Genomic DNA, 14837 nt, shown 5'->3' with positions numbered 1-14837 from the left:
GCCTGATGAAGGGAGGATCTATTTCAAGTGCTATACAAAATAAACTATTATAGGATCAAAAAATAGCTCCAAATTCCATCTTAAAGAATCACTACACTTTTTACTAAGTCAAGGGCAATAACTCTGAAAATGTTCATACGATTATTACTAATTTCTAACTTGACTGAGATCTCATCAATGTATACAGGCATGCTAAGTTTTTTACTTATTTGATGATTGAATATAAAATATTGATTACTAGTCTAGCGTGGACTTTGCTAGTTTGGTGTTAAATTTCTTCAAGAATAGAAAGTAAGAGAATATCCTGGGTATAAAAAAGCTAATATAACATTTGTATCAAAATCATATTCACAAGGCAACTACATTAAATTAAATAGGGGTGTGCATAGGTTCTACCTTATATCTTGCACATGTCTAGAGTGCATAATTTCAATGCATTTGCACATCTCTAATAGGAATATAAACTATACATTAGGCTTTGTATATATACATTTTTTTATAATTATATATATATATTTATTTTCCATATATATATATATATATAGCAACTATTTACACTTTGACCTTTTTTATGATTGGTTGAAAAGGTTTGCAGATTTTGAAACATTACCCACCCTTGATATTAATGTTTGGTTTGCAATGCAAAAGAAAACTGCTGCAAACACTTCACATACAAAGTTTCATTTATACATGTTTAAACATCAGGGAGGAAATTCATACAAGGACTGCTGCTATCATTAGTTCTTCAATATAATGACTTTAAAATCACTACAGCAAATATTTTCCTTTCAAAATAAGTTTCAAAATCTGACTAATTATATAACTACCAAATCCAATCAAGGTTACCATGGGGACAGAAACTTAAAAGTTAAATGTAATTGATTTCATTGGCAATTTAAAAAAGTACAGACATTTCAGAAAAAGTTAAGAAAACCAAGAATATATCATGTATGACAAGGAAAAATTGAAGTATAATAACTGAAAATGGTTATGGTTTTGATTGATTTACTTCATTTTGTACAATTTGCATATGAGGTCATAAAAGTAGGGGCAGTAGTCAGAGTAAGAAACAGAAATAAGACCACAAATATATCAAAATAGCTGATAGCATTTTTAAGCTCACTCTTGTTCTGACTGTACGAAAACATTTTTTGCATATACTAGTCAAACCATTCCAAACATATCCAGCATTTGTCAAGTCATATAATAACACTGTATAATTAATACTGTTATTACAATAACAAATAAACATGTCATAACTTTTGACCTTGACATTTACTTAACATTTTCTCTATTTCTCATCAATAAACAGAATCAGATGTCATAGCCGTGCTGAACAACTTTCTTCACAGATAATCTTGCCTATAGACTTGGTCAATGACATTACAGAACTTGTTTGATAAAAGTTATAGTCAATAGTAATTTGAGTCAGATCTTCCATTTTGAAATAAGAATATAGCCTGAATCAATATTATATAGGCAAAGTTGGTAATATGTCAGTCACCCTTCCTTTTTGCAAATAAACTCTTCCAAACATGCATGACAGTATCATTTTAATTAAATGCATGCATGAGTAGAAAAGTTCATTTAATGGTTGAGGGGTGTTAAATACATGTAATATGAAATCCAGCAGCAATAAGATTAATTCACTTTGAATATTACCATATGAATTCAAGATAAATAATAATTCAGAAATATGAAGTAAATTATATTCCATTAACTTAAAAACCAGAAAGGTAATTTGAAACGAAGATGCCTCAATTAATATGGCCACTAATGATATGCATAAAAACTGTTAATTACCATTGCTTTAATACAATTCTTCTTTTTACTCTTCGAAATAAATATGGTTGTATAAAACTTAATGGAAACGACCTTATTCAGATATTCAGACAATTCGAAAAAAATCTAAAACTTAGTTATAGGTTAATGGAATTATTGTGATCTGTTGGTTCCCTTCTGGTATTCCTCGCATTTAGCTCAAAGATATGGACGATTTACGAAAAATATTTCATGGAATAGGGAAATGCCCGCAAATTCAACATCCATCCATCCCTTGGATCACATTATAGTTGTAAAAGAAGTCACATGATGAGGTTCTCAGTTGATATTTTCGGAGACCTCTTTACTGTACAACATATGAATCATTATAAGAGATATCAGACAATCACATGGACATACAGAGCCTTATTTTGTCGCCTTTGAACCTTTCCATATTTTTTTGGCGTTTCAACCATAAGTCATGATAGCACTTTACATTTGCATTCACCAAGTTTTGGCAACACCCATTTAGAATCTTTCAGCACTTTTAATCTGAACTACCAAAGAACAGAACTCTTGATTCTTATATGGAAGTTAATATTAACCACTTAGAGAGCAGGTTATATATTATTTTCACTTAGCAACAATAAAACCAGATTTGTACTAAAATTTCTCTTTGATGCTAATACATAGGTCAAAGTTCAATTCCACCACTTGGTTTATTTGATTGGTCGGATTGAACTTGCTCTTCATTTTCATTGGTCCTTTGTGAATCACATGATAAATCACAAGAATTTGGAGGGTCTTGGGTACTGTCTGTATCGGAAAGAATGGAATTAATAGAACCAACAAGAGTTGCATCACTTTTTGCCATATTGTCAATTTCGGAATCACCCATTTCACTGAAATAGGGTACAGGAGTCACAGTTGAGTCAGAATCAGAAAAATTAGCACCTTCAATGGAATCAACAATTGAATTTATTTGTGGGTTTTCTGAGTTCGTAGATTTAAGGTTTTCAGAGTTTATGTCTGGTTGATTTGAATCCTCGACAACAGTTTCATCATTACTGGAATTATCCAGACATTCTGATTGGCTGGGAAGAATCTTGTCATTTTCATAATCACATGATTCACTCATTGTCACCTGTTCTAGAACAACCTCATTTTCACTTTCCATCACATGATTGATCACCTGACCATCACTGGTCACATGACTTGATTGTTTATCAGGTGTCTCCTTCTTGTCCTCCATTTTGGAATCTATTGGGGCAGAATTGACACTCTGTACTGTTTCTGCTTCTATTTTATCTGCTTCTATTTTATCAACAGCATTTTCATACACTGGGTCCACCTCTGAACTGTCATCATCTTTACCAGTCTGCTTGCTGTCAGTGTCATGATTCTCAAGGTCAGGGTCTGGATCTGGGTCAAGGTCATGATCAGAATCAGGCTGCTCAGCTTCCATCAGATCCACATGATGATGTTCAATCATTTCCTGGTCAGACTCCTGGGCTGTATCTGAAGCAAAGAAATACCAACATATAAAATACACAATTGCAAATTAAAAAATCGAAGTTACAAAATCTTTTAGAATTCCACTAGAAGCAGTTGTCGCTCACAAAGCATGGAGTGCTTATATTCAAGAAAGCAACTATTGTGCAAGAGACCAGAGCAGTTTCTGTTGGAAGAGTCAAACAACTAAAATGGCTTTAAACCCTGGAGGAATACCTTTTTCACTTTTACTTTACTGTGAAAGATTTTCTGATTTTCTACAGAGAGCATTCATTTATACCAATAAGACCCATGTGACTTACCGTCATCAGTTTCACCCTCAGTTGTCTCCCCATGTTCTGACACAGAGGAAGCGACAGACACCATACTGGCTGGTCTACTGGTAGAACATTGTTCACCAGCCATAGCACTACGCTGTATCTCTCGCAGTACATTCAGTTGATCTTGGGCTGCTTTTAGTTCCACACGTAATTTATCTCTCTCTTCCTCAGTACTACCCACAGCAGACTGGAAATACAGTTAATGGAGTTTTACACCCAATTCATATAACTGGGCTGATTGAAGAGATTTTATACTCAATACATAAAACAAAGTTTCATACCTAATAACTGAGCGAATGGAAGAGAGTTTTATACCAAAAACATATAATTTGAGTTAATAACATGGAGTTATGCAGAGAAAAGACATGCTTCTGCAAGATTTTCTAATAGAAATCTATTAAATCATACATAACTTAAAACATTTGGATAACTTAAAAGTTTCTGCAAATCTTGTATTGTACTTCTGTTATAATACACAATTTCTATCTTATCATTACTCATTAACATCAATCCAAAAAGTCTTAACTTACCAAAAGATTTGTTAATATGCTATTCATCTTTGCTGCCATTTCTTTCAACTGTGACATTGGGATGGGCACATTTACACCAGGTCCTTTATTGGCTACAAAAATTATCAAAAAATCATTAAAATTTACTCCAAGCAGGGCTAATATAAAATGGGAAAAGGACAACAGGACATGATACAGAATCAGTCAGAATACAGAACTGACTGATAACAAGGATACCAGTAACTGACATAAGTGATTTGTATAAACTATAAGCCTAGCTTTGCCTTGTATAACACATTTTAAACTACTGTGCTTTGTTTGTGTGCTTTTTAGAGACTGCACATAGCTTTAATTGCACTTAAATAGTTCATAATAAATTGTTTGCAATTAAAAAAAAAAAAAGCCAAATAAAAAATAAAAGCAGTTTGGATAAAGGGACTAATCCTAAAAGCATGATTTAAGTGCAAGTTTCTATCCTATGGGAAGATTAAATATGGGACAACTTGACTTATAAATATATCATATTCTGCTTTTCTAAATTTGGGACAATTTTCCTCAACATTTTTCCTAAATTTTACTCCATCAACATCTGTCGTTCATGTTCACACAGAAATTTTTCAAAATGTAGGACAACACGAACATGCGTTTGTTAGTGGAAACTATTCACTAAGTTTATACCGATTATGTATTTTGAAAATTCTTCAAATCTAATCTAAAATGCAAATATTGGCTTTTAATTGGGCACATACTTAAGATAATTATATCAGACATAATTCCAATTCCATCAAAGTCGCCTCAAAAGATTTTTTTTTTTCTGTTAATTCATGATCTAGCAAATTGCGAAGTGATTTTAGCAACCTTAATGGATGCAAGGGCACAAAATTTTCATGTCTTACTTCCCTGTTGTATTTTTGCGGAATCTATCCTTCTCTAGTAAGGAGAAATCTTTTTGATTTTATCAATTATATTTATTAATCTACTTTCAATATAAAGTGACTTTGAAGGAATTTGTCCTCCAAACCACCTTCTACTAAACTCCATAATTCCATTGCAAAAAAAATAATCACAAAAAGGATATTCATAAAAAAAAAAAATAAAGTAACTGCAAAAAAATCAATATCTACATGAACTCAAAAAAAAAAAAAAGAAGAGAACAAAAATTAAAGAGAAAATAATTCTTTCTTGTCTTAATAAAAGTAAAAAACAAAAATTGGTACTCTTCAAAAATGAAAACCAAAAGAGTAGTTTGAATAAGATAAACTAGTTAAGCAAAGTAAACATTGGTTAAGGATGAAAAAATAAATAAAAATTAGATGCGTAAATTAAGCAAAAAGCAAAAATATAACTTTATCTAAGAAAATTAGATCTACCCAATGAAATAATGATAGTATTGTGACCTTGACCTTTGTGAAAATTTTAATGAGTTTAATTTTCCAATCATTTAAAAAATCCAATCAAATTAAGAAAAAAATTCAAATTTTCAAGATCAAAGGTCATCAATAATATAAACCAATGAATGATGAGGTTTGAGTAGCATGGATGGTAGGAGGTTTATTTTAAAGTTAAATGAACCAATGAAAACATACAGTGGGTGGAGTCTTGGGGTTGACTGACAAGTGAGTCACATCCAGCGGAAATAAGACGAGTAAAATCATCCATATGTCGAATAGCTGCTGCCAACAAAGTCCGGGAATCAGGATCTTCACTATCAGATGGCTGCCAATAGGAAACCAATCAAAATTGTTCATTATTTCAAATCAACCAATCAAAGTTATTCATTATAAATAACCAATCAAATTTGTATATTATTCAATTTCAAAATATCAAATTTGATAATAGACTTTATCAATTAAATATTAGTTTTACACCAGACAAGCCAAAATCATCTTTATAATATTACTGAATTTAAAAATTTAAATTGAGAGAAATAGTAATGATTGATTTAAAAATAGTCACTATGGCAACATAATTTCCAGGACAACAACTGACCTCCGACATTGTTCTGTATTCATCTAGTGGAAAATTCAAATATGTTGACACAATTTTTTCTCTCTTGATCAAAAGTTCGTTCATCTCGTTGTCCGTGCTCTTCATTTGTTCTGTGATGGAACCATGATCATATGTTAATTAAAAAACAAAGGAAGCGAGCCATGCACCTTTAATACCTCCTTATATGGCAACCAATTCAAATCATGCCCATATAAGGAATAATGATGGTTATTGGCAAGTTAGCAGCAGTAAAATAGCAAAGCTTTGGATCTAAGATTATAAGATTGGGCTAAAAATAGCCACTGCAATTTGGATTCAAACTGCACACCTTCTGTAGAAGATTGTAAACCAATTTGACGGGGAAAAACAACATGGGAGATAGTATAAGATGCTGGAATGGTTTAAAATTAAGATTTAGAGGAAAGAATGGGAAGGATTAAGTTGATGAATTATTCTAAATTATACATTGGATGATTTGTATAAAACTATGGTTCATTTAATTTTCATAGGGTCGCATTTGACCAGAAAGAAATGAAGTTTTTGCGTATTTTTAACATTTCAAGTATACCTAACAGTTATAATCTAAAGTGACTATTTGCTCGTGAATGATCCCAAGAAATTAACATAAAATAACATTTTTCAGAAAGTTAAGATAAATTAGAATAAAAAAAATCTGTACAATATGATTTAAACTAGAAACTTGATGAAGGAGTCTACATAGTCATGCTCTACAGGTTAGTGGGATGATACTGCTTCCTGACAGCAGATGTAGCCAGTATTCTTGGTGATAAAAATTAATAAAATTAGGTTAAATTGCTTTTTTTTAAAAAGAAACTTGTCTTACGCTTTGCTCTTTTGATATCAATTCCTCTGCTTTAAAAGCATTGTGAAGAAAAAAACATGCAATGTGACAAATATTTTTCAAGCACATTTCAGTTCGCCTTGGTTGACAAACATGTGCACGGCATGCCAACACGTTGTGACTTTTCGACATTTTCGACACATAAGTGAATAAATATTGTGATGTTATTTACGTAAAATCACAAAACAGACTTACAACATCAAAAATAAACCAAAAAACAATAAAGAACAATCCCCGTCACTTAACACTGATATTTGTATTTTTTTGTTTTTAGACAAAATTGCGGTCAAACTTTGTTATTTTACTGCTGCTGTTGCCATGGTAACAGTGATGTTAGTTATCATACTGTTAGTAGCCATGGAGACCAAAGTCCATTTTTGGTTTCCATGGCTACTATATTTCAATAAGCCAAGATGATGGATGGATATTCATTTCTCAAATCATAAATAATATATATATATTCATTTGTGCAAAAAAGAAATATTGTGAACATATGAAGCAAGTTTAAATAATCAAATGCAGATATCATAAAAAATATTCAAATATTCCATTTCAGCCAATCAAAAAAGTTTTAACAATTTCTTAACCAATGAATAATAATCTTACATTGTATGTTGAGAAATGAGCCTGAAGATAAAAATTAGAGCAGAGCGGTGCTTTGCATTCATTGCAAATAAGGTCAAGGGGCAAATCTAATAGGGTCAAACATTCTCTAAAAGGTCATGGTCATGTCAAGGTCATTTACACATCAATCAAACCCATCAAAATTTACAGATTGAAAATTCCCTGACTTCAAATCAGAATGTTGTGAGATTTCCATGAAAGGAAACCTATATCATTTTGAAGAAATTATGTACATCATATAATTTTCAATTCACAACCACAAGAAATCAAGAAAAAATAACTCTACACATCAAACAAAACATCATCAACGCTGCGATTTTCTAAGCTTTGAAACAAAAATATCTACAGGCCTATTTAAAAAGATTGATTTGTTTTCATTCTAGATGTGAAATGCCGTAACATAGCCATTGACCTATCAGCTTGCTTGAATAGTCTTGCGGTTAGTATAGTAATTTGACATTAGTTGCGTTAAGCCGTGATTTTTAATGTAGGATGAAAGCGAGGCTGAAATCAAATAAACATTCTCAAAGATTTTTTTTTTATCTTCATAAAGTATCAATCTGAGTTTTTGCTGCTAACTAATGCAGGATTCATCTGTGAATTCCCAGGACAGACTCACGACAAGATCTTTGGATTGATAAAATAGTAAAACATTGTTTCAACAGTGAGTCTATCCTTTGGTTTGTTTCAACAGTGAGTCTTTCCTCTGGTAGCAGTATATAAAAGCTATGACTCCTAACTAAAGCAGAATGCCTTAATGACAATGCTATTGATAATTCCCCCAAAATATCAAATGATAAAAGTGTATAAAGAATTTGGAATGAAATTTCTTTCTTTTATACACAGAAGTACTGGTAATCTTTTTCAGTTTTAAAGACTTCTGACACAGAAATGGTTTTAATCTATAAATAAGAGGACTCTTAAAGAGATACTATCTCTTAGAATGCACATAGAATTGAACTTCTCAAATTTGGCCAACAAGAGTTTATATTCATTAAAGGAATTACCTGGTGTCAGAATCCCTATATACTTTGATAAATCCATATAACAATGTAATTGATTAAAAGCGATTTTCAATTATTACTTAGTTTTAACCCTTTCAACCCTAGTGACTGGTTTACTGGCCACACACCAATGTAATATATACCCGAATATATACCGGCCGTTACAACGTGACGTCACACAACATTAACATCATACGCTTTTACTTTTTTACTTGGAGTTCAGGGAATATGACGTTTTATTTCATTTACACTCAGGGTTTAAAGTTTTATAGAGAGGGATTCTGTTCTATAGTTATGTCATTGGGAAGGTAAAATGATGAATTTATTCTCTTATTGGCCAAGTTTGAAAATCTAAATTTCATGTTCATTCTAAGAATTAGAATTCCTTTAAATGAAGACTGAAGAGCCCAAATTTATAATCAGACAGATACTATAGAACAAGATTAAACTAGACATAACTTACCTAATGGAGTTAGAACTGGTTTCGACTGAGCGACAACTAGATTCGAAACTTTGACATCAGTTGGACGAGCCAGTTCGGGTTCCGTTCTGACTTGTGCCGTTTCTAAAATTTCAGAATCCTCACGCTGTGTTGTGATGTCCTGGTTGTTGGTTTCTGCATGCGAAATACGTTCTGGTGGACGCCTAGAATAATACAAACAAAAATGTGAGTTCCCTGTACAATACCAAAAGAAACATCATAATAATTGCCTTGTACCGATGCCAAAAACACAAAATAGTACTGTATCTCGTTCAAAAACAATGAATATAAAGAGTCTGACAGTTATTTGAGCCTTTTTTCAAATGCATAATTTAAAAACACTTAAGGAAAGCTCATGAGAATAGAGTACAAAACTTAGAGTCGGGTCACACTAAATTCTTTCTTACTCTATATAAATGTAAACATCTCAATTTATCCAAATCTAATTCAATTAAAGATGGGTTTCCTTATTTTTTTTAGTGTCAAATTAAGCAAACTATTTGATTAATTGCTGTTTCTAATGAATCAGTATGTATTCTTTATCATATCGTTATTTTCTTATATTGCATAAAATTTAAGTTTTAACCAATCATAAATGTCCATGTATGTACAGTCTGGATAAACTAAAAAATACTTTTTGACCTTTCTGGATCGGTCACTCATCGGAATTCTCTTCTACTTTAGCTAATTATGAATTAATTATAGACATGTGAGACAAACTGGTATTTTTCCAAGTTATTAGAACACCTCTACTTTCTATTCATATAAGTATTAGCATTTTCATTTTCACAAATGAAAATAAGGGAACCCATCTTTAAAACTTTTAGTTCTACTTTTTAATCATTACAATTATTTAATATCAAGATTTGGAAACTTACCTTGTAATTTTGCTTCTTATTTCTGTTATTTCTTCAGGTTGTGGCGTTGTAACGCCAGCATGTGATTTGACAGGGGTTGAAGATGCTGCTGGCTTCTGACTTTTCTTACTCTTGCAGACTTCAGCCCAGGAATTAATATGATTATGCCATGTTTTACGACTTGTCTGGTTGTTAGCTATTAACTCATAAATCTGTGGACCTGCTTCTGATGTATTTATCACAAAAAATGCTTTTTTATCTGTAAAATGTGAGGAAATGATTTAATTTTGATATGTATTAGATCATTAAGGACCTGCCATGTCGTGCCAATACAATAAAACACCAAAAGTCAACTGAATATTGAGGGTACAATTGACAAATGATACACACATCTAAAATACAGGCACTTTACATTTGATAGGCTATTACAAATGAAGGGAAAAAATACTTTTAACAAGGAAAATAAAACAAAACAAAACAAATTCTTAAACATCACTTTGAAATAGAATGCATAATAAATAACATTATTTTCCTTGCTTACTTACCAGTTGCAACATTCCGAGAGAGTAGATTCTGTAATTTTAATATTGGACTATGTGTATAGCCTTTACCAGCATCAGTTCGGCCAGTTTGTGTTAAATCAGATTGGTTATGTACATTTAAACTTTGACATTTTAAGATGAGTTTTTCGTCTTGTTTTTGGAGTAGAACCAATATGTCCTCCAGTAATATAACGTGCATGTCTATTAATCTATTAGGTCTCAGTCTCCATGTTAGTTCACCTTCATACACTAATTTATGTTGAGGCAAATCTAAATTCTGAAATGTTTAAATATAAATTATTGAACATGTGTTTAAAGGGAAGGAGTTGGGAGCTGACTTCTGAAGGACTGAGATTTGATTGACAGGTGTTAAAATAATAACCTACTGTAATAAATCATTTGATATGAATAAAGGTTAAAAAATCTGTCAAATTCTAATTGCAGAATGATGATTATTTGGTAGAAAAGCTAAATTAATTTAATACATTCCACTTTATTATTCATCTGGATCACTGAAAGGTTTTGACCAGCTCTGTCTAGTTTTCGCTATTAATAAATGAAACAATGTCAGCCATTTAAACAATAAATCTGTAAGGATCAATGCCAAGAGGTTTGTCCAAGAATCAGCTGGTATACAAGATAATCAGTCTTTAGCCTTGTAAAACATGTCTGTTAAACTTTCTTCCTTACAGCCCATACCTTCATGTCCTCATGAACTTGTTTACGTTTAATTTCTTGACTATCTTGAGGAATCTTCTTTTCCATTTTCTTTTGTAATATTTTCAATCTCTGATGATTTTCAAATTCTTTCACCGATTGATTCACCTCTGCTAAAATTTCTTTAGTTTTTTGATGTGCTAAAGTTAATTTTCTATATTCATCAGTATTGGCTGAAATTGATAGAAATTAGTTAGGGTAGCTGATGAATGTTTTGTATCAGAAATGTTTTCTATGATCAAACATTTATAAATTGTGAATAGGTATTCAGTCAGTAGAGTGGTGCTGTCAATAGAATAAATCATTCCAAATTAAATTATGCCCCTCAAATGATGTACGTTATGACACCCTTAACGGCAGTAAATGATACAAACTATTTGAACCAAAACTATACTTACTTTGTGTATATTTAAGAAGGTTTTCTATTAATAATGGGTATTTTGTTAAACGTTGAAATTGAGTTGGAACTAAATCTTTTAATTGGAGACGTCGACATAGAGGATTACTTTCAGCATCCTACAATATATAATATTGGAAAGTTGTGATGGTTTACCACATGGAAAGAGTATTCTCTTTCTAATATTTCATGACAATAACTATATTTTCATTAATAAAGAATCATTTTAACTTGTTAATTACTATTAAAGTTAATGCTATATCTAATTCAGCTATGGATTACGCTTTATAACATCTATTAATGAGTTTTCACGATGTTTGACATTTATAAAACTTACATTGAGAAATTGAGATAACCGTTGTTCCTTCCTCTGTTGTTTTTTAAGAGCATCGAGAGCGAAAGATTGACCACGGCAAAATGTTGCACAATTATTCTTAAATGTTTCTCCCTCTTCACCATCAAACTATAAATATATAATAAAAAAGATATCACATTACAAATATTCATACAAAAATTCTATCTTAACAGCTAGCATTCTGAGCACTGAAAACTTTGTTCAAGCACAGCTAGCATTCTGAGCACTGAAAATTTTGTTCAAGCACAGCTAGCATTCTGAGCACTGAAAACTTTGTTCAAGCACAGCTTCTGGTTAACCCTTACTTGGTATCCTTTCAACACTAGTAGCTGCTCTACTTGTCTTATAATTATGTCATATACATGCATATCAAAACAGCTGGTGAAGTGGCCTTTACCAAGTAAATTCACATAATATTAACATCATACACTGTATATCATACAAGATATATTACTGGGAGTTCAGTATTTATGACATTTTATTTTATTTTGTTTTGATCTTATCTTAAAACTCATCAATATTGTATGGCCTAAATTTTTTTACCCTTTTGAAATAAAAATATTATTATTATTATAAACCAAATCCTAGGTCTGATGTTACTCACCCGTTTTAAAAATATATTTCCTACTTCACCTATAACAGGATTCTCTTTACGTACAGATTTTAAACTATTATTGAAAGAACCTGCAATGGAAAAAAACATTCTTGTGTACCGAACAACTTCTGATGTCTCAGTCAATGTAATAATCTAACTGTTGGTAATCAGTCATTATAATGTGGAACCTGTTACCCATTGCATGGTCTCCATGACAACTTGAATTCCCAGGTTATGATGTGCAAACATTGACCATAATATTACTGTAAAAATTGAGTCCAACTTGTCTTAAAGTGCGCCTTGAGAATGAGTACTACTTAACAAACTTCAGTAGGGATATCAGCTGAAGTAGGTCAGTTGTCTAAAGAAATCTGAGTAACAACATGTTCCAGGTTCTACATAACATACTTTTCAAACTACGGTTGGGACGCAGGCTGAAAAAGGTCAGTTGTCTGTAGATCGAACGGCATGAAACTCTGAGTAACGTGTTTCAGGTTCTGTTTTAATAATTCTAAAATGGAGAAATAAAAATGAACTTACTATGTAGTCTAATCATTGAATGAATATTAGGTAAAAGTTGTTTGGCTAAATCACTGGTAGAAGTTTCTGCTGCCATTGGACGAAAGAATAATTTATCTAATATCTTTAGATTACGAACATGGGCTCGTTCTGTATGGACCAATTCTGAAATAGAAACATTTAAAATGGATTATATAGAAATATAGGTTAATGCAAAAGGACAGTTACATCAAGATTTGGTATAGTATCAATCATGCTGAGACCTATTTGACAAAATCCTAAGATTTCTGATATATTGGTCAAAAAATTAATCTGTTTTCTTAACCAATCAGATAACTATATATCTTAAAATCTATAGCTTATGGGAATGTTGATATACTAGGATATCCTTTTAATGTTTGATATTGGTTTTCTTCTCTCTGAGGCAATCAGTTATAGAGAAATCTGCATAGAATTGTATTGTACATGAAGAAATTGAAAATGTAAAGAAAATACCATTGAGAACTTCTTGACGTTTCTTTTCTTTAGGTTTTAATTTGCGTATCCCTTCTTCTCCCACGATAGATTTTAACGTCGGTAGGTCGTTTTCAACGTCAAGATCAGAATCTGTCTGTTCCTCGGGACGTAAATCTGGCGGCAAATCATCGGCACTCTCTACATTATCAGCACCCCTATAAAGCCAAGTATGACCTCTACACATTCGTCATACAAAAATCAAGATTAGTACAAACATTCTGGACAAATTTTAACACAGTAGAAACATGCACAACCAAAATAAACTCATGCAGAGGAAAATAACTAAATACAGAACTGAATAATTTAAAATATATATAACAGAATGAGAGAAAAACTATAGATAATTTTAGAAAATTCTTTAAAACTTAAAATTAAGCAAAATAAAATAAGATGTATATTTATATAGATAGACTATATATAATTGACAAAGGCTGAAAGACTATTCTTGGAAAAGTAAAACAAACAAAATAAAATGTAAGGATTTATATCTATACATTTATAGACTTAACAGGTACATCCATATTTACATAGAATAGTTGAATAAAGATAGGCTATGACACCAAAGAGAAGAGAAAACTAGAATATTCAGACAGAGTAATTAGTATATTTGTAATTTTTTATATACCTAGGCTGTTGCTTTGGAACTTTTGGCATTAAGTTTTTTTCCACCATGTTATCAAATTTAGGTCATGGCAATCAATCTTTATTTCCCAGACTGGTACAAGTACCAAATACTTCTAAAACATCAGCCTTGGTATTTACGTTTTGATTCAATTTGATTCACAGAGATTTAGGGCTCAAGAAAGCTTGGAATGCCATTCATGAACATATTTTTATCTCTGAAAGACCAGTCTTCTTGATATGACAGTGGAGCATTGTTTCATGCTTTTGGCCACTGATATAGCTTTAGTGAAGAGAGTTGATTTTGAACCTTTTCCTTTCAAGACAGAAATAGCCACAATTTTCAAGGTTTCCAAGAGCAAAGGGAGATAACTTACAAGCTAGAGGTAGATGAGCTTCCTGATTGGTTGAGAGCTTTAATTGTTGAATCATCCACATCAACGTCACTTTTACTACGTTTTTTAGAATCTCGATCTTTTTTCTAAAAAAAAAAATTCTCATTTTAAATCAAATTCAATGTGATACTGTGATTGATCAATTTTCAATTGGCACTGATGTTCAAATCTCTATTTCTGATATAACAACCATAATTCAGAGATCGGTTGGATTGAAAATCAAAGTTAATACTTACGTCCATTCTACCTTTCATACTTTCA

General features: G+C 31.5%; 1 protein-coding gene across 1 annotated transcript; it reads right to left on the bottom strand.

Moving 5' to 3' along the window:
* Window positions 1-9936: 9936 nt before the first annotated feature.
* LOTGIDRAFT_113144 (hypothetical protein) lies at window positions 9937-13744 on the bottom strand (the record flags this gene model as incomplete). The annotated part of the gene is made up of 8 exons (XM_009051119.1): window positions 9937-10178; window positions 10465-10738; window positions 11161-11351; window positions 11577-11694; window positions 11913-12038; window positions 12535-12614; window positions 13066-13209; window positions 13540-13744. The coding sequence occupies 8 exons, from the start codon at window positions 13742-13744 to the stop codon at window positions 9937-9939; spliced, it is 1380 nt and encodes a 459-aa protein (XP_009049367.1).
* Window positions 13745-14837: the final 1093 nt, after the last annotated feature.

This window comes from Lottia gigantea (assembly GCF_000327385.1).
Source record: "Lottia gigantea unplaced genomic scaffold LOTGIsca_16, whole genome shotgun sequence".
NCBI lineage: Eukaryota > Metazoa > Mollusca > Gastropoda > Lottiidae > Lottia > Lottia gigantea.
Note: the sequence above shows the minus strand (reverse complement) of the source record. Positions and strands in the feature narration are given on the sequence as shown.